Source organism: Petromyzon marinus, chromosome 2 (genome assembly GCF_048934315.1).
Source record: "Petromyzon marinus isolate PM22_M1 ecotype Great Lakes invasive population chromosome 2, UKy_Petmar_22M1.pri1.0, whole genome shotgun sequence".
NCBI classification, from domain to species: Eukaryota; Metazoa; Chordata; class Hyperoartia; order Petromyzontiformes; family Petromyzontidae; genus Petromyzon; species Petromyzon marinus.
Genome location: NC_133668.1, coordinates 4,505,162 through 4,529,068, shown reverse-complemented (window position 1 = coordinate 4,529,068; position 23,907 = coordinate 4,505,162). Strand labels below are relative to the sequence as shown.

The window sequence follows — 23,907 nt, the reverse complement described above, 5'->3', positions numbered from 1 at the left end:
TGTATTTATGCAGCGCCCAAGTTCGAGGCGCGTGTCACAATGTGGCGGCTCGGCGAGTAGCGTCGGCGTACAGACACAGCGCGTTGGTGGGGCGCGTGGTGGGACGCGTGGTGGGACGCGTGGTGGGGCGCGTGGTGGGGCGCGTGGTGGGGCGCGTGGTGGGGCGCGTGGTGGGGCGCGTGGTGGGGCGCGTGGTGGGGCGCGTGGTGGGGCGCGTGGTGGGGCGCGTGGTGGGCGCCGATACAAGCACCGCCCAGGTCGACAACTGCTCGGCTTTAGAGATCGGTCGTCGACAACGAAGCAAATACCCCCCGTGTAGCTTCAACAGACTACTTCTAGCGAGCACCTATTAAGGCAGGAACGGCACACATGGGGGTGGGTGGCCAACTCCACGCATATACGCACACACACACACAACTCTCCGCTTGAATATGCACTCAGATGTACGTATATGTATACACACACAGACACGCGCGCACAGTCGTGCCTATAGATGCTGTGGTGCATAGATCGTGGCTGGAGAATGTTAGAAGTGGTTTGCCGAAGAGCCCCCCCCCCCCCGTACGATGCGATCTGCGTCCCGAGCTGCATCCCCGAAGCGTAGCGACTACGATCCGTGCTGAGAATCTCCGCGCCACGCAGTCTGCCGTGCCATGCGCCGAGTGCTCCGCTCAACACTGGCTCGCGGTGCACGTGGAAGAGTAAGCGAAGGGCACAGTGTGGATAGCGATACGTCGCTACGAACGCGGCAACCCTAGTTCGATAACCGGTCATGGATGTGACTTTCGTGGAGAGGTTAAATCTGCGTCGGCCCTCGGTACTCACCCCCCCCTCCCCCGCACGCGCTTGATCAAATCAGCACTGACCAGTATCGTGAAGTATGGTCAAATATCACCCCCTCCACCAATCCCCGACGCGGCATGAGGAGGCTTTGACAAGGGCCGCAAATGCATTTAACAATAAACCAGGGATTCGATTTCCTGCTGGCTTTGAGCACATTTTTTTTGGCGTAAGGAACTACCACTAGGGTAATGATATAATATTGTACCCTCTATTTGCGATAATGCCGTGAACATGTTTTTTTTAAAAATAAGGATAAAACGAGGCGAGATAGAGGCGTCATTATGAGAGATGTGTCGTATCATTGTCCGTAACTGCGTAATAATTTCGTGCGTGCTGTCATGGCATTATTGGTGGTGGTAGTAGTAGTAGTATTAGTAGTATTTCATTACGGATTTATTGCCGTGCGTGCATACAGCGCACACACGCACGCGCACATGCGGGCGCGCGCACTCACACTTCGTATTTATTCGTGCGAAGTTATCCCGCAAGCTGCGCTATTTCAGGCGGGGTGTGTTAGCTCATTCAAAGTCAATCACTCTCCCTGCCCATCACCGTTTGTATAAATACCGCCGCGACAGGGACAGGACCAGCGCCGCGTGGTCGAGGCAACGTAAATAGTTTATAGATTCTACGGAGGGAAATAAAAAAGAAAATAAACAACGAAACACGCGTGGGAGAAAATCACGGCACTCGACGTCTCTCGCGTTTTTTTTGTGCTCGTGGGCGAGCTGCAGCTAACGCAGGTCGGGGTTGCATCTTGACCTTAGTTCCACACTCAATTACAGGTCAAGAGGTCATCACGGTCAATGTCGTTGACACCACCGCATCTCGCGGTTGCTTCGCTGATGCCGCCGTGGCGAGATGTTAACTACCTCGCCTGGTACACAGGAGGTAGTGGGTTCGATCCCGACCCTGACGCCCGCTGTATATTTGGAGGTTGCATGTTCTTTCTCGCCGTTGTCGCGTGGATTTTATTCCGGGTTATCCAAGTTTTGTTTCCACTACAGTTATAAACATGCGATTGGGGTATTTGGCTGCTATCAATTTCCGCGTGATAAGTGACTTAATTGAGCTATCATTTTTATCATTGGCCAGGTCGCTTCTGAATAAAAGCTATACAGCTAAGTGGGCCTTACCTGGTAAAATATATATCTTGACTTAAAGCTTTTGTGACTGCAGGAATTCATATTATTTGGATCTTTCGGTAAAGTCACGTAGATTGCTTCAAATTAAATAACAAAAAACTACGACGTTTCGATCGCTTGTGTAATTTAATTATAGTGTAATAGTTGACTGCCTTCCACTGCATCGCTCATGTTTGAGAAGGCGACACTCATCATGATCATCACGATCATCATCAGCAGGAGCCCCACCACCATCCCCACATGTCTTTACAGCTCGCAATGCACACACTCTGCGCGCGTGCACAACGTGGTGGAGCGGTGGCGCAGTGGTTAGCGCACTGCGCTAAGAACCCGGCATACAGAGTTCAATTCCGGGCCACGGCTGAACGTCACGAGTGAGCGTTCGTTCGCTCATCCACCTCCCCGCCATCACCAACCCACATCAACCAGCGTGGTGAAGTATGGCTAAACAACCTCCATGTCCTTCAGCGTGGGTTATATTCCTGCATCAAGTGCGGGATTAATAAAGGCTGTAAATCATTATTACGAATTACTATATTACATACGCACAAAGTATAAATCACAGGCACGCACATTAGAGCAGAGCCTACACGCGGATGCAGATTAATACAGCGCAGATTAGGGGAGCGATCGGTCTACGCAAACCGTGATGTACGATAGCACCCTGCGCGTTCATCGCGCGCCAAGCCCGGCCCGATAGCGGCCCTAATGAAAACTCAGAGAGGCAGCGAGCAGAAATCTTAGTTGGTGAGACAGACGGATCGTATGCGCGCTCTCATCCCTGCATTAGAGTTCTCAGAATTGGCGTCATCATCATCATTATTATTATTAATGCGGAGTAAGATCGGAGCATTGTGTACGGCAATAATTGTCATCAATATTATAATAATGATATGCAGTCCTTCGTCAACCCACTGCTGGATGATGTCCTTCCCACATTGGGCATGGGGGTTGCTGGACCATACTTCACCACGTCGAGCGGTGTGGGTTACCGAATGGGTTTGGTGGAGGGGTGGTGACACAGGACAGGTTCCGGTATCGCTCGACACTGCTGTTACACGTGGCCGGGAATTGAGTTTAGGTAGTCGGGTTCAAAGCGCAGTGCGCTTCACTACTGCGCCACCGATATCTATAGACCAGCAGCAAATACAGGACTAACTGTAGGTTAGCTACGCGGCAGCCCGGATTGTGTTTCCTGTGCCTGGCGACTTGCTTATTCGAAGTGAATCACTCCGGGAGAGCGATTGCGCAGCGCGCGAACTTCCGCGAGAACGACCACGGCATCCTCCGTTTTATTCACGGTCACGGCTAACGTCAGTGGCCAACACCGCCGACAAAACACTGCATGCAAAGACAAAGGACCTGTATAGTCTTGAACATACTTTTGGGGCAAGCGCTGTTAGCGACCGCCATTGTCTCCCCACTGACGATCTTCACACATATTATACCAGGAACTCATTTGAGGCTGAGTCGACCTAGGGGAGCCCCACGACAGATTAATATACTCGTCACATTAATTGGTCGTGTCCCACCGCTCCCCATGCTCTCACACCCATACTAAAAAAGAGACAAAGATCCTCCGTATAGCCTTAACAGACTGTTGGGGCAAGTGTTGTGAGCAAGCGCCTATGAAACCCGGCGCGATACACGAAGTGGTGGTGTGGCCAGGTGCACGCCCGACCGCCATTTGTCTCCCCAATGACGATGTTTACACACCTCACCAGGTACTCATTTGAGGCCGAGTCGACCTAGGCGAGGCCCGAGACCGGCTCAGATAATCGCCACTGGCGCCGACCGTGAGCGGGATTCGAATTCCATCTCGTGGCGCGGCAGTTGTAAAGGGGTGAACGTTTCAATCGCGGTGCATTCGCTACTAAACGTCCACGAACATCGGTTACCAGCTCCCGGCTTTGGGACCAGGTCATGTATTCTGAAATCGGTTATTGGTTACCGGTTACCGTTGATCAACCCTAGTCACAAATCACCACGCGGGCACGATCCACTTTCGCAAACAACGACACACTTTTCTCCATCTCATGTCTCTCTCTCTCATATCGTCTGGACTCTCCTTTTGTATTATCTCTCCATCGCTCCTACGACACTACAGCTCTCTACAGACACACACACAAACTTACTCACGTACACATACACACACACGTACATACTCACGCGCTCGTACATTCACTCTCCGTGTGTGTATCGAGGTGGGGAGGGAGCCCAGAGAAGGAAGAGAAGTTTTTTTTATTTGGGAGGGCGACCACGAATCCGTTCAGCCTCTCAGGAGAACGGCTCTGGTGGTAGCCGCGGTGGCGAGGAGATATCATATCCCTCGCCTGGTGCGCAGAAGATTCGTAAATTGGATCCCCGACCCTGACGATGCCTGTTGTATATTTTGGAGTCCGGGTGTGGTGGTCGCGTGGATTTTTATGCGAGTTCCTCCGGCTTTACCCCCCCCCAACCCACCTACTCTCCCGCACTACATTAACAAACACGCGTTCAGATTATTGGGCTGCTTCTATAAATGCCCAACGTGTGATGATGATATCAGCCGCTTCGATGTGTGAACAGGTCACCTCTGACAAGGAGCTCATAGCTCAGTGGGTTTTACTTGGAAAATAAAATCAAAAGAGCACTGGACGCGTTACGATCCCATTCATAAGCCACCACGTCGCCGTTAAGCATCATCGCCGCGCTCCACCTGTGAGTACACGCGCGCGCGGCGCCTGCGACTAGAACAAAAAATAAACTCAAGCCGCCAACTCCTCTCGTCCCTTTGAATCTGGAGTCGAACCCGACCACTCCCCTGTGAGCAGCGCTTCAAAGGCGACTCGCGGCTTCCTCACCACGACCGCTGTGAGAGAGAGAGAGAGAGAGGCCGCTCACGTTCGCCGTCACCGAAATTACACTCTAAAAAAAAAAAATCAACTTGATTTTTTATTCTACCAGGTAAGGGCCCACTGAGCTTTCCAGCACTTTTTCAGAAAGCGACCTGGCTATCGCACATGATCGCTGGACGACATGACGTCTAATCGTCGCGTGCGAATGGTTAGCAGACGAATACTTTAAACGCGCGATGTTGATTGTAAACGTGGAGGGGGAAAAAAACCGGAGGACCCGGAGAAAAATCCACGCGACCATGGGCAGAAAAACACCGCAAACTCCAAATACACAGCAGGCATTAGGGTCGGAATCGAACCCGGGCTCTCCTGCATAGCGGGAGAGGGAATTTACATGTCGCCACGGCGCGCCCGATGATCTCGCTGCGACCACAATCCCCATGATGCAACGTACCAGCAACTTATTAAATGTTACGATCAATATGAACTAGTTTATTTAGTTGCAATATTGTTTTGAATATTGAAGGGATGTGTTTGGTACTCTACAGCCACTATTTTGTAACTATTTAGATGCCCATTAAACTAAGAAACTGCGAATCAGTAAACACTTGTTTGAATGTCATTCTCATCATCAGGCCCCCCGGCGTAAACAAGTGGAGTCTCCCAACTCGTATTAGCCACTCCGTCTCTCTGGTCCCCACTATGTGCCATGAGTGGGGGCCAGATGAGACAACTGACCGAAACGTCGCCCACTATATATGTGCTTCATTTTAAGGCCAATGTGTTAATGGCACGGGAAATGTTCAATTGTTGTTGTTATCTGTGCGTGTGCACCACTGCTAAAACGAAACATCACCAAATAATTTGTTTCATACGTACCAGGGGTTTTGGGGGGGTTGTGGAAATGGAGAGGGGGGGGGGTCGTCGGTATGGGAGAGAGGAAGAATTCACGGTTGCCAACACGTCGAGGCGAGCAGGCGGCGAGGCGAGCGTGCAGGGTCTCACGCGCATCTCTCACACTGTGGACTCAGAGCCACGTGGAGATGAAGCGGGTGGGTGTTCACAAATACGCGTCATCACGAGGCCGCACGCATTGCGGGAAACGAACCTTTTTCGTGGAGGGGGTCACACTCGCGCACTCCGACCGGGTCGTGAGACTCGCAGAGGCCCCGCGACGACGCTCGGAGACAAACCACGAAAAAAATAAAAAAAGTACAAAAATGAACCGTTAACGCGAGTGGCTCCGTTGCAAGACGCTCGAGTCTGTAGCGAGCGGTGGAGAGAGTTTGTGAAAGTGTAAATCAATGACAGATTCAATTACTTAACGCGAGCTAGGGGAGAGGGCGCGTCTTCCCTCGCCCGACCGCGCCTTTACAGTCGCCCACGCATCCTTCTCGCACTCACGCACCGCCACCATCATCCATGAGCTGCTCGCGATAACGGACCCGCGTATAAGCCACCCGCGTACAACAACAAAAAGACAAAGATGCTCCCGTTCCGGCTTCAACAGACTGTTGGGGCAAGTGCCGTTGGTGAGTACCACCTATGAAATACCGGCACACGACGAGGTGGGTGGCGAACACCACGCACGGCCGGCCGCCTTTGTCTCCCCAGTGCTGATATTTACACACAGCACCGGGTCATCATGGAAGGCTAATTCGACCCGAGGGAATGGCCCACCGCGAAAATCACGACGCGACTGCGCTCCCAACAATCACACCCTCACAGACGAGCACCCTCATTCGCCCTCCTCCTCTGCACACCTTCACATGCTCACCCTGTCACACACTCACAACTTCAAATATAAAGACTCCCCCAGTATAAACTGGAACAGACTGTTGGGGGCAAGTGCTCTTTGCGAGCACCTATGAAGGCCGGCACGGCACACGATGGGGTGGATGGCTAACACCACGCCCGGCGGACCTGGTCTCCCTAGTGACAATGTTTACACACCGCACCAGATACTCATTTTAGGCCGAGTCAACCTCGGGGAGGGCCAGGACTGGTTCTGATAATCGTCACTTGTGTTGGCCGTGAGCGGGAATCGAACTCGGGTCGTCGGGTTCATAGCGCTAACTGCTACACTACCGCTTCCCACTCCCATACATTCACAAACACACACACAGACACACACACTCACCTACACATTCACAAATACACACACAGACACACCCTCACCTACACATTCACAAACACACACTCACCTACTCATTCACAAACACACACAAACACACACTCGCCTACACATTCACACACACTCACCTACACCCACACACTCACCTCCACCTCCACACACACCTACACCCACACACTCACCTACACCTCCACACACACTCACTCACCTACACGTCTCATACACTTAATCAGACACTTACCTACACAGATCCCCCACACTCACCTACACCTCCACACACATTCACCCACACCGACGCTTCCCACACACGCTCACCAACACACACTCACGCACACACACTCACCCCACACACACTCACCCGCACACACACTCGCCCCACACACACTCACCCGCACACACACTCACCCCCACACACACTCACCCCCACACACACTCACCCCCACAGACACTCGCCCCACACACACTCACCCGCACACACTCACCCGCACACACTCACCCCACAGACACTCGCCCCACACACACTCACCCCCACACACTCACCCCACACACACTCACCCGCACTCACCATGCTCAGAAACCCACCTCTCCCAAAACCTCCATGCGCCCCCCGCGGACGGTAGGAGGGGGGTGTACGAGGAGGGGGGTTTGGGGTGCACGGGGGGGGGGTGCACGAGGGAGCAGGGAAGTGTTCCGGGGGGGGGGGAGGGGGTGCGTGGAAGAAAGAGAGGTGGGGGGGGTCTCTACCTTTCTGTCGCGAGCGACGCCGCCTCCTGCGCTTCACCTTGCGTCGCGCGCCCGGCGCCTGCAGGGCAACGGCTGCGCCACTGCCCGAGAACTCGGGGCCAGGAGGGGCCACGCCGAGGGGCTGCTGCTGATGATGATGCTGCTGGTGGTGCAGCGTTGTGGGGATCTGATGCTGCTGATGCTGCTGTTGCAGCGTTGTGGGAATCTGATGCTGCTGATGCTGCTGTTGCAACGTTGTGGGGATCTGCTGTTGCTGATGCTGTAGCAGCGTTGTGGGAATCTGCTGCTGATGCTGCTGTAGCAGCGTTGTGGGAATCTGCTGCTGCTGATGCTGTAGCAGCGTTGTGGGAATCTGCTGCTGCTGCTGTTGCAGCGTTGTGGGAATCTGCTGCTGCTGCTGAGCTGAAGACGCCGCGGGTGACGGTCGTGGCGGCGGCGGCATCGTCTCCCGGGGTGGGGGGGGGGCCGGAGGAGAGGGTGTAAGAGGGGGCAGGGGTGGAGTTGACGAGGGAGACGAGGAGGAGGAGGGAGGCGAGGAAGAGGAGGAGGAGGGAGACAACGATGGAGAGTCCGGCTCAACTCGCCACCCGCTGCCCTCAAGGCTCTGACAGGGGGAGGTCGCGGCCGCCTGTGTCCGCCTCGCTTTCTGCGGCGCCCTTCTCAATGCCAATGGGGGGGGGGGGGGGGGTGATGGGATGGGGGTGCCTCCCTCGCTTTGTCTGCAACGTTCACAGCGGGTGGCCCGGAGAACTTGCGGCGCCGGCAGAGACTCTGCGCAGTGCAGTCGGCCCCCCCGCGCGGAACAGCCCGCGCGCCTCTCTCGCTCTGCCTGTGTTCTCTCTGCGCCCCCACTCTCTCTCTCTCTCTTCCCCTCTCTCCGTCGCTCTCTCGGCGCGCTTCCCCCTCTCTCTGCCAGTGGAGTCGCGTCTCCGCGGAGCTTTATCCCTGGCAGGGCGGAGCCACAGCCCGCTCCGAGCCAACTCGCGTCCAATCAGCGCGCGGGCCCAGGGCTCGATGATGTCACCGCCCCTAGACTCCCACCTACCCCCCCCCCCCACTGCTTACCCTGCAAAGTACTCGCTGTGCCGTACATACCCCCTGTACCTACGTGCCCACAATACTCTACACCCATCGTAGCCACCATACCCCGATTCCTACCCCTCTACCTACCCGATGTCCTATACCACCGTACCCTACCCGACGTTCTACGCACTCACCAAACCCACCTACCCACCATAGCACTCGTACACTGCACGTACTCTCCCCTCGATCGTCTTAGCCACTATATCCACCCTTTGCCCTTACCCACCTTACCCATCCCCTGCCCCTATCCATCCAAGCCCCCCCACCCCTCCATGTGACCAGCGGGACTATAACAGCACCCACCCACCCCCTATCACGTAACCATCCCAGTCACCATCAAGCATCACCCCCCTCGCCCCCCACATCCTCCGTCCTCCCGCCCCTCTCATGACCCCCCCCCCCGCCCCGCCCTCCAGTCACGCACTCAGACACACAAAGCGCTGATTAAGTGCAAATGACAGTGGCAATATCGAGGTCTACAATTCATTTTTTTTGTTCGAGTAAGTGTCGTTTATTCCATTAAAAAGGGTATGGAAAATCAATAGGACAGATCAAAATATATACGTCCTTCCAAAAGGGGCCGTCCATAAACGACGTCACGCGATTTTGGACGATTTTTTACCCCCCCCCCCCCTTCGTCACACGGCGTCACAAAAAGGTAGACCCCCCCTCTCAAATATGACGTCACAAAGCTCTGCCCCCCCCCCCGCCCAAAATTAAAACTTTCTTCAAATCGCTTTAAACAATTGTCATTGTAGTGCGTATTTAATATGGCGCTGCACTCTGATGTTGTAGGAGATAACATTTATTACAAAGTCTATTTAATTAAGTAGAACGTGTTGTCTTTATTTATTTAAAGTTGCGCATTTTGATGCGACGTCACATTTTTCAACCCCCCATCGTCACACATCGTCACAAATGTCTGACCCCCCCTCCTAGGTGCGTGACGTCATTTATGGACGGCCCCAAAACGCCCTATCCCATTGGCGAGCACGGGGTCGATGTGCACAGCACACCGAGTTGTCGCGTCGAGGACGCAGCGAACGAGTTCACAGTCCAAGCGAGCCCCACGTGACGGTTCCAGTTATGACGCTGTTGTCATTGAACGAACGCGTGGCATCACGTGAGGCCAGCCGTTGCGCTTACAGAAAAGAAAAACAACGATTTGCTTCAACAACAACAACAAAAATAACCCGTGGAATACTCAACCCCCATTTGGGATCGTCGCACCTCCGATTAGCACTGGCTGGCTAAGTATGGCGCAAAAAGAAGCTCAACGTTTAAGCGGCGTTGTTTCTCCTCCTGCTTCGTGATGGAAATCCGAGGAGTAAGCTTTGGGTCCTTTGGGGAATCTCGAAATAACGGGGGGGGGGGGGGGTGGTGGCACTGCCAGTGGGCACAACGGGCAGAACGCAGTCATTAGAAGAGACAATGGGAAAGACTAACTACAGGGCAGTCATTAGAAGGGACAATGGGAGAGACTAACTACAGGGCAGTCATTAGAAGGGACAATGGGAGAGACTAACTACAGGGCAGTCATTAGAAGGGACAATGGGAGAGACTAACTACAGGGCAGTCATTAGAAGGGACAATGGGAGAGACTAACTACAGGGCAGTCATTAGAAGGGACAATGGGAGAGACTAACTACAGGGCAGTCATTAGAAGGAACAATGGGAGAGACTAACTACAGGGCAGTCATTAGAAGGGACAATGGGAGAGACTAACTACAGGGCAGTCATTAGAAGGGACAATGGGAGAGACTAACTACAGGGCAGTCATTAGAAGGGACAATGGGAGAGACTAACTACAGGGCAGTCATTAGAAGCGACAATGGGAGAGACTAACTACAGGGCAGTCATTAGAAGGAACAATGGGAGAGACTAACTACAGGGCAGTCATTAGAAGCGACAATGGGAGAGACTAACTACAGGGCAGTCATTAGAAGGAACAATGGGAGAGACTAACTACAGGGCAGTCATTAGAAGGAACAATGGGAGAGACTAACTACAGGGCAGTCATTAGAAGGGACAATGGGAGAGACTAACTACAGGGCAGTCATTAGAAGCGACAATGGGAGAGACTAACTACAGGGCAGTCATTAGAAGGGACAATGGGAGAGACTAACTACAGGGCAGTCATTAGAAGGAACAATGGGAGAGACTAACTACAGGGCAGTCAATAGAAGGGACAATGGGAGAGACTAACTACAGGGCAGTCATTAGAAGGGTCAATGGGAGAGACTAACTACAGGGCAGTCATTAGAAGCGACAATGGGAGAGACTAACTACAGGGCAGTCATTAGAAGGAACAATGGGAGAGACTAACTACAGGGCAGTCATTAGAAGCGACAATGGGAGAGACTAACTACAGGGCAGTCATTAGAAGGAACAATGGGAGAGACTAACTACAGGGCAGTCATTAGAAGGAACAATGGGAGAGACTAACTACAGGGCGGCCCCCAATGGAGGAGATAACGCACGAGGTCGTCCATCGAGGAGACGAGCGACCAAAACCAGCCCGTGCGTAGGAATCAGAATCGCGTTTTTTATTGAAACTCGAGGAATTCCGATGAGCTATGAAGCTATTTTACACAGACGTCCAGCAGAGCCGGATGGGTCGTAGCATCACGGCACTGAGAGACGGTGATGACTTGGGGATGCATTCATCCGGCAGTGGTAAGACTATGGCAGATACGAGGACGGTGCCACCGAACGCGACATTTCGACTTTTTACATCTCCGTTACATTATGTGAAAATGTGCGATGACGCTTGTTCGCTCGCTATTCTTCGTAGCCGCATTCACTGCGTCTCAGTTCGTCACCCCCGCTGCCTGTAGTGCAATTAACGCTGTGACGCCCATTCAGGTGGCTCGCCACGCACGGCGCGATCCGGGGAGGGAGAGTGAGACTTGTTTACACAGAGCTCCAGGCCTTACTTCTACAACTTAATTTTATTCACCTTCTTTCTTGGGATTTCTTTTCACCAATAGTGTCTTGTTTTATACACATTTGTGATCAGTTGTTTGTTGATTTAGACTTGTTTTTGTTTATTTCTGCGTTCTTTTCTGGGGTTTTTTTCCCACTGTTCAGGGAGCGGCTACGCTCTCTGCGGTGTATCGTGCTGTGGGAGTGTTCACGTTATTATAATTTTGTTGGTGTGCTTCTTTTTAAACATTTTCTGTTTTCTACTCGTGTAAAATACTTATGACTATGACATGTTTTACCTTCTCTCCAGGGGAGCTTTGGGTGAATAGCAGTAATAGTATTAAGGTGGTCAGTAACACAGGACAGACCGTCTTTAAATCATTCCTTTTATTTATTTTTGCTAAAAAAAAAAACATTCCTGGCTCTTGAAAAACAGAGGCTTGCTTTTAGTAGTCATGTGTGACATATCCCGCACACGTGAAAATGTCCACCCGACCCGTAACAACGCAAGGCCGGTTTCCAGGCCTGCAAGGCGGCCGCAGCAGTAGCAGCAGCTGGCGCCTTCACGCGAGGCTGCAATCCGCTGCCCGGCTTCCACCGATGTCTCGATCGACGTCTATGTGGAAGCGCTGGCCGCCATCGTGCCTGCAGGCTCAATAAAGTACGCCTCCAAGATGAACGGAAAGGTGATTTTGTTCATGGAGTCTGAAAAGATGGCAAACGCCGCCATGGAGAAGGGGCTGACCCTTAAAGATTGGTACCTCACCCTGGAGCCACTGTCATCACCATCGGTACGTGTAATCGTATCCAACGTCCCCCCTCTACATTATTGATGAAGACATCCAAGACAACCTGGCTACGTGGGGCACACTGGCCTCCAACCTACAGCGAGTGCCGCTGGGCTGCAAAAACCCCGCCTTGAGGCATGGCTTGTCTGTCAGAAGGCAGGGGGTCTACATGCTGGTGCCCAATGGGCAGCTTGAGGCATGTCTTGTCTTTCAGAAGGCAGGGGGTCTACATGCTGGTGCCCAATGGGCAGCTTGAGGCATGTCTTGTCTTTCAGAAGGCAGGGGGTCTACATGCTGGTGCCCAATGGGCAGCTTGAGGTATGTCTTGTCTTTCAGAAGGCAGGGGGTCTACATGCTGGTGCCCAATGGGCAGCTTGAGGCATGTCTTGTCTTTCAGAAGGCAGGGGGTCTACATGCTGGTGCCCAATGGGCAGCTTGAGGCATGTCTTGTCTTTCAGAAGGCAGGGGGTCTACATGCTGGTGCCCAATGGGCAGCTTGAGGAGGGCTCCTTTATGGTCATAAACGCAGGAAGGGCCCATAGGCTGTTTCACTGCAGGGACGAACTAAAATCCCTCCTATGCAAAGCAGAGGGGTATGTTTAAAAAAAACACTGCCCGGAGACAGTAAATGCCCAATCCAACAGCGAGGGGACTGTGGAAAAGGGTGATAAAGAAAAACACCTAACGGATGACTCAGGAGAGAGCCCCTCACCACGGAGCACACGCGAGATGGCAGAAGACCCCCCAACTCCGGACCTCTGAAGAGAAAATGTATGGAGGATTCAGCTTCATTATCTCCAGAGTCAAGTGGGGATGAGGTCGTTCCTTTTAAAGATCTCCCAGAGTTGGCGTAGGACATTGCACCCACACCAGGAAGAGATACGGACAGCACTGGTGGCAAAGACGGGATTTTCGCCATCCCAAATGCCCCCCAGGTAAGAAACCCCGTGCAGGAACCAACACCAAGTGCAGCTCAGCTGCAGAAAATCTTGCGCTTGAAATACAAGCGGAAGAAAACGCAATCTATGAAGTGGCAAAGGAAACAAGTGAAGAGGGCCGCACTTCAGACCTCGATGATGCACCCAGTGAGGCGGCCGAGGGCTCCCAGGAAACGCGAGCAGCCGAGAGCACAGAGGTGCCCAAACATGACACAATTTACCAAACCGCGGTCGGTGACCAAGAAGAGGACAATGGAAGGCTGTCCATGGAGAGGCAAGTGGGATCACCCAATAAAGCACCGACAGAGGATACAACGACGACTGAGAATCCCCAAAGCCTCGGGGCTGAGGAGGGAAGCCAAGAAGAGGAGGTGGAAGAAACCCTCGGCACAGGAAGTGGGGTGAGCCTGACATCTGCTGAGCTAACTGAAGGGGCACCAATATTCTCACAGTCAGGAGCTGTGGAACTGTTTAGATGAAGTGCATGACTCGGAAGAAAGAGTGACTGCAGCTCTATCAAGGTGGCAAAATGTGGAGGCAATTATAGCTTCCCTACTCCATATTGAGCAGGGCTTCAAGAGAGAGGGAAAGTCATTATTATAGAAAATAAACGAACAGGATCAGGTACGATTTAAAGCTTTCGTGACTGCAAGGATTAATCTTCTTGGTTATTTCGGTAAAGTCACGTAGAATGAGAATAAAACAATAAAACTAAATAAGACAATAAAATTCTCACGACGTTTCGGTCACAATACAAGTGGCCTTCTTCAGGTGAAGAAACAGGTCTATCCAGGAGACAGAGCTTGAATGGACGCTGTCACGCAAGGACCGAGTCTTTTTAAAGCTGTATGGGCAGAGTTGGATTAGCAGAGTTGGATTAGTATGTTACCAGCCCCCACCTCCGGGGAGGAGGAGGGATGGGTGCTGGTAGGAAACAAACAACAATTTCAAAAGGTGAACAAGTGCCGCAGCCAAGGTACGCCGCTGTGTACTGAGTTGCATTATGACTATGCTATAAACAGGACTACTTTGTAATACAATATTATACCCTCCAATCTAAACTACATGGTATAACATAGACACATTCCACCTTTGAATTATACAATGCGTTACTTTAACTACCCTATAATTTAGACTATAAAATAATAGACTTGTAACATTTTACTATGTCTTATTCTATGAATCCAACTATATACCACACTACTGTATATTCACTATGCAATTACGATGCTATATATTGCCTTATGAGTTATGTTTAACATTACAATGTTATACTATTAATTGTTATACTCATGTTATAAACCATACCATTAACCGTGGTGTGAGAGGTGTTTCTTCACCTGAAGAAAGCCACTTGTGTTGTGACCGAAACGTCGTGAGAATTGTATTGTCTTATTTTGTTTTATTATTTTATTCTCATTCTACGTGACTTTACCGAAAGAACCAAGAAGAGGATAAGGTACTTCCTGACCCAAATAACTACGTGGAGAGATACCATACCTGGCAACAACTCCACTGCCACATAATGCTGCGGATAGCCGCAATTAATATAAGTGGGTGTAGAGGTACACTGAAAAGACACTTTGTGCTGTCTCGCGCAAAAAAAAAACACAAAGCCTCGGTCCTCTTTGTACAGGAGACGCATCTTACAACCAGTGAGGAAAATGAATAGGAAACAGAGTGGAAGGGTGATTTGTTTTTCAGTCACCTTTTTCTTTATTATTTAGGGGTGGCAACGTAATTTGCACCAGGCTTTACACCCACCATAGTTGACCAGTTTGAGGTAGTACCGGAAAGAGCCCTCAACATAATAATCAAACTTAATGACATTCCTGTCCACCTCATTAACATTTTACACCTGAAGTGACACAGCGCTGACTGCTGTACAGCAGCTGCAACTGCAGGTAGACAAATTTCGATTTAAAGCTTTCGTGACTGCAGGGATTCATATTCTTGGCTCTTTCGGTAAAGTCACGTAGAAGGGAAATAATAAAACAATAAAAATTAAACATTATAAACTAAAATTATCACGACGTTTCGGCCACAACGCAAGCAGTCGTCCTCAGGTGAAGAACAGAGCTGTCGGAAAGACTCATTAAGACTGTCTTTCCGACAGCTCTGTTCTTCACCTGAGGACCGCTGATTGCATTGTGGGCGAAACGTCGTGAGAATTTTTTTTATGTTTTATTTTTATTATTTTATTATTTCCCTTCTGCGTGACTTTACCGAAAGAACCAAGAATATGCAGGTAGACACTTAGCGCACACGCCGTTGAGCATAGTAACGGGTGTGCCGGCAGGGCGGAGGAACTGGGGCAAGGGTCACGGTAGACATCGTGGGAAGGCCCCTAGAACCCTCTGGTGGGTTCGAGAAGGGAGGCGTGGCTAGGGCGGAGCCAAACCGCACCGAGGGGAATATAAGCAGCGGAGAGCTAGAGCTCCGGCTGCCGGTTCTGGGAGTGGACTCGTCTCGTCGTTGCTGTCATCGCTGCTGCTGTCGTCGCTGCCGCCTTCGCCCGATCATTGCGTGGCCAGACAGTAGTTGGCTGTCTCGGCCAACGCCGTCGGTGCAACGCGGACAGGGTCATGTCTGGGCCGGGTCGAACGGCAGCGTGGCCATGGGAGAGAGAGAGGGGGCCGGAGTTGGTGGCGTGAACGCGCGAGAGATAATAAAGAGAAGGACGGAGCCCCCCTGCGACTACCTCAACTCCGACTGAGTGTGTGTGCCACACATGCCACCCGCACACACACACACAAGCCTCAAAAAGAAGGAAGAAGAGACCTACGACACTACACACCCATCAATGATGCGGAAAATCTATTTTTTTCCCAATGCATTACAGAACTATCTCAAAAACATCCCAAATGACGAGTGTCTGATTTTGGGAGGAGATTTCAACTGTGCACCGGATGTCCTCGACCGTACTGACACTGAGCACTGCAAAGCGGTGTCCTGAACACCTTGGGGCAGGTGCTCTGCAAATACAGTCTCGTAGACGTGTGGTGGATGCAACATCCAAAGCAGCAAGGTTTCACCTTTACAAGAACCTGAGCTGACAGAGACACTTTCGAAGTCAAGGATTGACCATTTCTACATCTCAAAAGACCTTGAAAATAGTGCAGTGTTATCCAGTATTCAGGATGCACCACTGACCGCTCATAACCTTATACTACTTCAAATGAACATATGAGGAGTCCCAAGGGGATCAGCATACTGGCATATCAATAATGCCCCTTTGCAAGACAACACCTTCACTAATCTTTTGGGGTCTTCTGGGTGGAGTTACAGGGAAAGAAAGATCGGTTTAATAACCTAGCACAATGGTGGGACACAGGGAAAGTACACATTAAAAAAAAACTGTTTCAGTTGTATGCCTGAGGAAACGCACATTTGTTTTTACCAAGAAATGTGTGAGCTAGAGAAGAGGGTCGATCATTTAGAGCAAAGGCGGAAGATGAGGGACAATCCAGGTTTACTACAGAACTATGTGTAGACCCTAGACTATCTATTTGATAATAAGGAGATCCTTGTTACAAACAATAATCAAATAGCTTCAACAGTAGCACAGAACTATAGAAACCTCTTTTCTCCAGATCATATTTCCACAGTGGCCCGAAATGAAATCTGGAAGAACCTGCCTACTTTGGGTAAAGAAGACAGGGACCTTCTAGAAGAAGAGGTTAAAGTGACCTAGACATGGCAGTGAGTGCCCTGGCCCGGAACAAACCCCCAGGGATTGATGGGCTGACAGTGGAGTTTTATCATCATTTTTGGCACTCCCTAAGGAAGAATTACAAAGCTGTTCTAGATGAAGCAGTGTAGACCAATGCGATGCCTCAGTCCAGGAGGATAGCCGTGCTCACACTGATTCCAAAAAAAGGTGACGTCACACACCTGAAAAATTGGTGTCCAATCTCAGTGCTGAGCACAGACTATAAGATTCTCGCGAAAAATGTATCTGCAAGGCTTAAAAGGATGTTGGCTCGGGTTATTGGCAATGACCAGGCATACACTGTTCCAGGGAGGACCATCCATGATGGGATTTCCTAGTCAGAGATTTGATCACACTGTCGTAGCATTTTAACTTTCCACTTGCCTTTCTCTCCCTTGATCAAGAGAAAGCCTTTGACAGGATTGATCACCGATATCTACTCGGTGCTCTAAAAGCTTTTTGTTTTGGGACTCGCTTAATAGGATTAATTAGGTTGCTCGACAACATGGCCCAGTATCTAGTCAAGGTTAATGGTGGACTAATTGCTCTTATAGATTTCAGAAGAGGTATCAGGCAAGGCTGTTCTATGTTAGGACAGCTCTACACCACCGTCGTGGAGTCTTTTCTGCATCTACTTCGACGTCGACTCTCCGGATTAACTCAGTATGAGAGTGACTATCACAGCGTATGCCGATGACATTCTCCTGTTTTTAGTAAGCTTTGACGCAATTGAACAACGGGAAAAAATATAGCAGGAGAGCTGCTGTGGTAGGATGTTATAAAGGTTTCAGATGGGTGTAGCCCAAGGGTCATAAGCGAAGTGGGCGGAGCTAGAGATTAAATTTGCATGTCAATGTAAGATCGGTGAGCTGAGCTACCTCCACGACAACGAAGCTGTGGAGGTGGCCATTGTATTGTGAGAGATTAGCATGTGAATGTGAGAAAAACGAAAACCACCGCCACATCGAGGAAAACGAGCAACAGTAGCTGTGTTAGTGAGATATTTTGCCTGTTAATGTAACTCAGAGAGTCGAAAATAACTGAATAAGCAAAGTGGACGGGGCTTGAGATTAAATTTGCATGTCAATGTAAGATCGGTGAGCTGAGCTACCTCCACGACAACGAAGCTGTGGAGGTGGCCATTGTATTGTGAGAGATTAGCATGTGAATGTGAGAAAAACGAAAACCACCGCCACATCGAGGAAAACGAGCAACAGTAGCTGTGTTAGTGAGATATTTTGCCTGTTAATGTAACTCAGAGAGTCGAAAATAACTGAATAAGCAAAGTGGACGGGGCTTGAGATTAAATTTGCATGTCAATGTAATATCGGAGAGCTGAGCTACCTCCACGACGACGAAGCTGCGGAGGTGGCCATTATATTGTGAGAGAATAGCATGTAAATGTAAGAAAAAAAGAGAGCCACCACCGCCTCAAGGAAAACGAGAAACAGTGGCTGTGTTAGTGAGACACTTAGCCTGTTAATGTAAATACATTTAACCTGGTAATGTAACTCAGAGAATCGAAAATAACTGCTAATATCGTCAGGTAGGATGGAAACATCACAGGCAGTTATGACTGAAACTGGTTAATAATGTCATTCCAATGATTGCTCAGTTTGTACCCATCTTCTAGGTTGAAATTGTGTCTGTGTTTATATATCTGGATGGCTTCATGAACGAATCTTTGCTGATAGCCAGTGGGTTTGCAGAGTACCTTCGTCTTGGAAAAATCTACGGCTGAGATATTGGTCCTACCATGTTTCAGATCTGCCTTGTGTTCACAAACATGGTCCGAGACGTATCGCTTAGTTTCCCCAATGTAACTACTGCCGCAGACACAGCTTAGTTTGTAGACACCGGGGTATTGCATGTCAGGGATCACATCCTTCACAGATGGGATCGATCACGAATTTTATGCACTGTGTTGAATATTGTGTTTGTTCATGATTTTGGAAATCTTCTTGGTAACCCCTGCTATGTATGGCAAGGTGATGGTTTTGATTGAGTCCTCAGATGGTTCCTTCCCAACGGTTGGGGTGATAGCTTTACGGATAGTGTAGTCTGAATATCCATTCATTTTGAGGGCTTGGTGTACGTCCTCCAGTTCACTGGCTAGGTGATAATGGTCGGAAATACAATGAGCTCTATGGTGTAGAGTTTTGATGAGGGAATTCTTTCTGGGATTGATGGTGGTGGGAGCCAGGTTTTAGGTAGGCATCCGTATGGGTGGCTTTCCTGTAGACAGTGTCCCATTGAGCCATCTGGTCTCTTTTCGATTAAAACATGCAAGAATGGTAACTTGCCATCCTTTTCTACCTCCATGGTGAATTTGATTGCTCGGTGTATGGAATTGATGGGGTTGAATAATTGGCCAATAGCTGGTAGGCCATGTGGCCAGATGACGAACGTGTCATCTACTTATCTCTTTCACAAGGAAGGACGTAGGGTGGATGCCTGGATGGCATCTATCTAAAAAATGTCCATGAAAACATTGGCTATAACTGGAGATAAGGGAGAACCCATTGTGGTACCTTCAACTTGTTTGTAGACGGTTCTATTCCAGGTGCAGTAAGTATTGGTGAGGCAGTGTCTAACCAGGGCTGGTACATCAGCATTCAGTCCTTGTTGGACCAAATATTCAATGATTGCAATGGTGTCAGACACAATAACTTTGGTAAACAAAGATACTACATCGAAACTGACAAGCAAATCACCTATCTCCAGGTAAAGAGGAGTCGACCATGCAACCGATGTGGGACTGGGCAGAAGGAAAGAATCGATTTCTCGAAGCGGTAGCATCAACATAATCGCTTATACATGTTTCCTCGCTTTGTGGATTCGCATCATTGCTTATACATGGAAACCAATTGCTCCCCAAAATTCACTACGTGCGGTTTGAATTCACTCATGTCAGGCTATGCGGTCGGACATGGGAAAACACTGTGTGTGTACTGTGTGTATACATTACGTACTGTGTACTGCGTGTGAACTGTCTATACTACTTCCTGTGTGTATACTGTGTGTATATTGTGTGTACTGTGCGTAGTGCGGTTCTGCTTTGTGTCCTTTTCGTGTAGCGCATCTACTACGAACTACTACAAGGTGGCCCTTACGTAACTACCGGATTTGTAATAGCGATATTTTGTTTTTGCATAAATTATAAAGTAGAAGCCTGGGAGTTCATGGTGAACCGGTATACACTTCATCAGCGTGCAAAAATAGTTGAAATTTATTCCAGAAACAATTGTTCAATTATTTCAACACGGAGAGACTATCGCAGATGCTTTAAGAACCGAACGGCTCCCATTTCCGTGCAAATCGTAGTCGGGCGTTGATCTCCTCCAGATTTCGGGAATCGGAAAGCAACAGTGAATGCAAAGCGGTGTGTTGTTGGTAGACCTCGAACCCGTCGATCTCCGAATTCGTCTATTGAGCCCGTTAAACAGAGAGTGTTCAATGAGAAGCCCGAAACTTCAATGAGGAGACGCTGCTCCCGCTCAATTTGGGATCCCGCGATGGTCGCTGCGGCGAATCTTGGCACAGAACCTTTTTTACAAGTAACATTCAGCCAGTGCAGAGAATTGCAGCCCAGAGACCATCAAACAGCCTAGACTACTCGCGTACTTTCATTGAACCTGCTGATCAATACGATGCTTTTATTACAAATTGAATGATTTTTTTATTTGAAGATTTCGTGACTGCAGGAATCGATACTCTTTTGTTCTTTCGGTAAAGTCACGTAGTTAGAAATGAAATCAAATAAAATAAATCACAACGTTTCGATTGCAACACAAACAATCATCATCAGGTGGGGAACCACAGCAAGAAAAAAATATTGCTTAAGTGGGAGAGAGAGCTGCCGTGGTGGCAAGAGGTTATATAGGTAAGAAATGGGGGGGAGGGGTAAAGGGGGAGACAGAGAGAGAGAGAGGGGGAGGTGTGCGGTAGGGGGAGGGCTGCATGAGCGCTAGGGGGAGACGACGTGGGGCTGGGGGGGGGGAGTGGGTGGGGCTGGAACTGGGAGGCCGAGAGAGCTGGGAGTGCAGGGGGGGAAATTAACTCAGAGAAATAAACACAAGATCCAGGTCCGATTCAATACAGTCCACAAAATCCGTGATCTAATCCCATCTGTGAAGGATGCCATTCCTGACATGCAATATCCTGGAGTTTACAAACTGAGTTGTATCTGCGGTAGGAGTTACATTGGGGAAACGAAACGATATGTCTCGGACTGTGTCCGCGAACACAAGGCAGATCTGAAACACGGCAGAACCAATACCTCTGCCATAGCTGACCATTGTTATAATGCTGTGAGCGCGCATGATATTGTTTTTTCTCTGAGACCAAGGTACTCTGCAAACCTTCAGGCTTCTATCAAAAGTTTGTTCATGAAGCCATCCAGATATAAAAACAGACATAACTTCAACCGAGAAGATGGATACAAATTGAGCAATCATTGGAAGGATGTTATTAACCAGGTAAAACCTTAACAGCTTTATGGTCGTTGTCTATCATATATGCCGGGTACTGGTCTATTTCTCCGAGTTAATCCCCCCCCCCCCCCCCCCCGTGGCTGATCATTGTTACAACGCTGTGGGTGATCATGATATTGTTTTCTCTGATACCAAGGTGCTCTGCAAACTTACCGGTTATTATCAGAGATTTCTCAACGAGGCCATCCAGACTTCCAAACACAGACACAACTTCAACCGAGAGGATGGTTTCAAATTGAGCAGTCACTGGAAAGATGTTATAAATCAAGTCAACGTGAGCTGCCTTTCAATTTTTTGTACAACCATTTCCTTTTCTCAGTGGTTGTATATCAAACTTTAACTACCTTATAATTGAACAACCGTTTGCCGCCGCTTTAAAAAAATGGAGCTGTACACATGAAGCAGGTCTCTTCCTCCCCCCGACCCCCCACGCAGCATAACAAAAGGTGGGTTTTACCCACTCTCGTGCAGTGCCAAGTGGTTGTTGCCCGCAGCAGTCTATCAAAAGGCTGCTTAACCCAGCCCTCCCACCCACCCCTTTACTGACTCCTCCCCCCTCCCTTAACCTGTATATAATCCCGGTCGTCTCTGAACTGTGCTCCTGACACAGATATTCTACGTTGACTATTCTACCTGAAGACGGAAGCTTGTGTTGCCTCCGAAACGTCGTGATTTAATTGTTTTCTTTTATTTTGTTTTATTTTATCTACGTGACTTTAGCGAATAAGACCAAAGAGTATGTACCGAAAGAAAATTATATAATTTATAATTGAATGATGTCAGATGAAGCTAATTTTCAACCTTAGCGGCTTCGTCAAACAAAATTGCGGGTTCTGTGGTTCAGTAAATCCTAGAACCATTCGTTAATTCTACCAGTTAGAGTTCGTGTTTTTACTTAATGTTTTCAAAGTTATAGGCGAAACAAATCAGGTAGTTACTTGTCGCCCGCCCTGTATCGCCGCATAGAGAGAGGGTAAACTTCTCGCTTCGACAAGACGCACTCGTCGCACTCTAGAGAAAGGTGCAATCAATGCGTTTGACAACCTCGGGCTACGTGGCGTTACTAATCTACGACGCCAAATGGAGAAGTTGCAAACTGTATCCCGTGTGCTAATTACACACGGACAAGTAGCAATGAAAGCCAACACTCGCGTAGCCTCCGACGCCAACGCCGCGTCAACAGCTTTCAAAACATCGACATTAAATGTGTCCCGAGCGTTATTGTTTTCTCACGAGGGGGATGAGAAGAGCAGCCACGCCTATTCGGCGGTGGCGAGACGTTAACAACCGCGCTTGGTATGCAGGAGGTCGTGGGTTCGATTAACAACCCTTTGCGCCTGCATATTTGCATGTGTCTCTCTCTCTCTCTCCCCGTGGACGCGCATAATTTTCTGCAGTGTTTCCCTCCCCATTGAGAATCAACAACACGCGTTTAGAGTATTTGGCTGTTGTGATCGAAACGTCGTAGCTTTTAGTTATTTTTGTTATTATCTTTGAACCTATCTACGTGACTTTACCGAAAGACCCAAAAAGAATGTGAACTCCTGCAGTCACGAAAGCTTTAAGTCAAGATTTATTTCATATTGGCCGATTCTGAAGAATGTGGTGTTCAATTTTTTAAATATATTTATTTCGACTGAACTTTATTGTTATTTTTTGTTGTTGGTCGTCCCAGGTCTCCCTCATGGCTGGTCACACACCCACGTGACACGTGACACGTGTGTACGAGTTCAGCCGCCCACAGTTCAAGGCACAAAGTTCAAGTCGCGATACAAAAGCCCCGGGTCCCATCACCATCATCACCACCATCAGCCATGGTACATCCACTGCTGGATGGCCGTTCAAAACCGCCGTCATCTTGCACGGTCCGGTGATGCAATAATCCATCTAACACCTGCCGGTGAGCCGAATTATTCGCTCCAGCTCTGCTGTGAACGTCCTCTGGGATATTTCCCCCTTGGCTGCCAGTCTGCATGGCGTGAGGAGGCCATCATCCAACAGTGGATTTACGAAACGGCTGTGTATGTAAATTGTTCGCTCCGTTGTGGGCGACATCAACCATGATGATGATGATAAAGCTGGGAAAAGTCGAACAGAGTTCACAACAGGTCACAAGCAACAAACAGCTCCTCGTCAAACACCCGAGGACGCAGAAGATCCCGAGCTGTGATCTTCATTCGCGACTCTTCTGGGCCACGACCCCTGGAGCGCATCCACCTTACAAACCATGGCAGCAGCAGCAGCAGTAGATGCGGATGTCTCATA

General features: G+C 49.6%; 1 protein-coding gene across 1 annotated transcript in view; it reads right to left on the bottom strand.

Moving 5' to 3' along the window:
- Window positions 1-8,629, bottom strand: part of LOC116949256 (uncharacterized) — a 234,114-nt gene extending 225,485 nt beyond the window's left edge. Inside the window, exon 1 of the mRNA XM_032966358.2 lies at window positions 7,704-8,629. Coding sequence (XP_032822249.2) covers window positions 7,704-8,145 — 442 coding nt within the window. The 5' untranslated portion in view covers window positions 8,146-8,629. The remainder of the gene's footprint in view (window positions 1-7,703) is intronic.
- Between the last annotated feature and the right edge of the window lie 15,278 nt (window positions 8,630-23,907).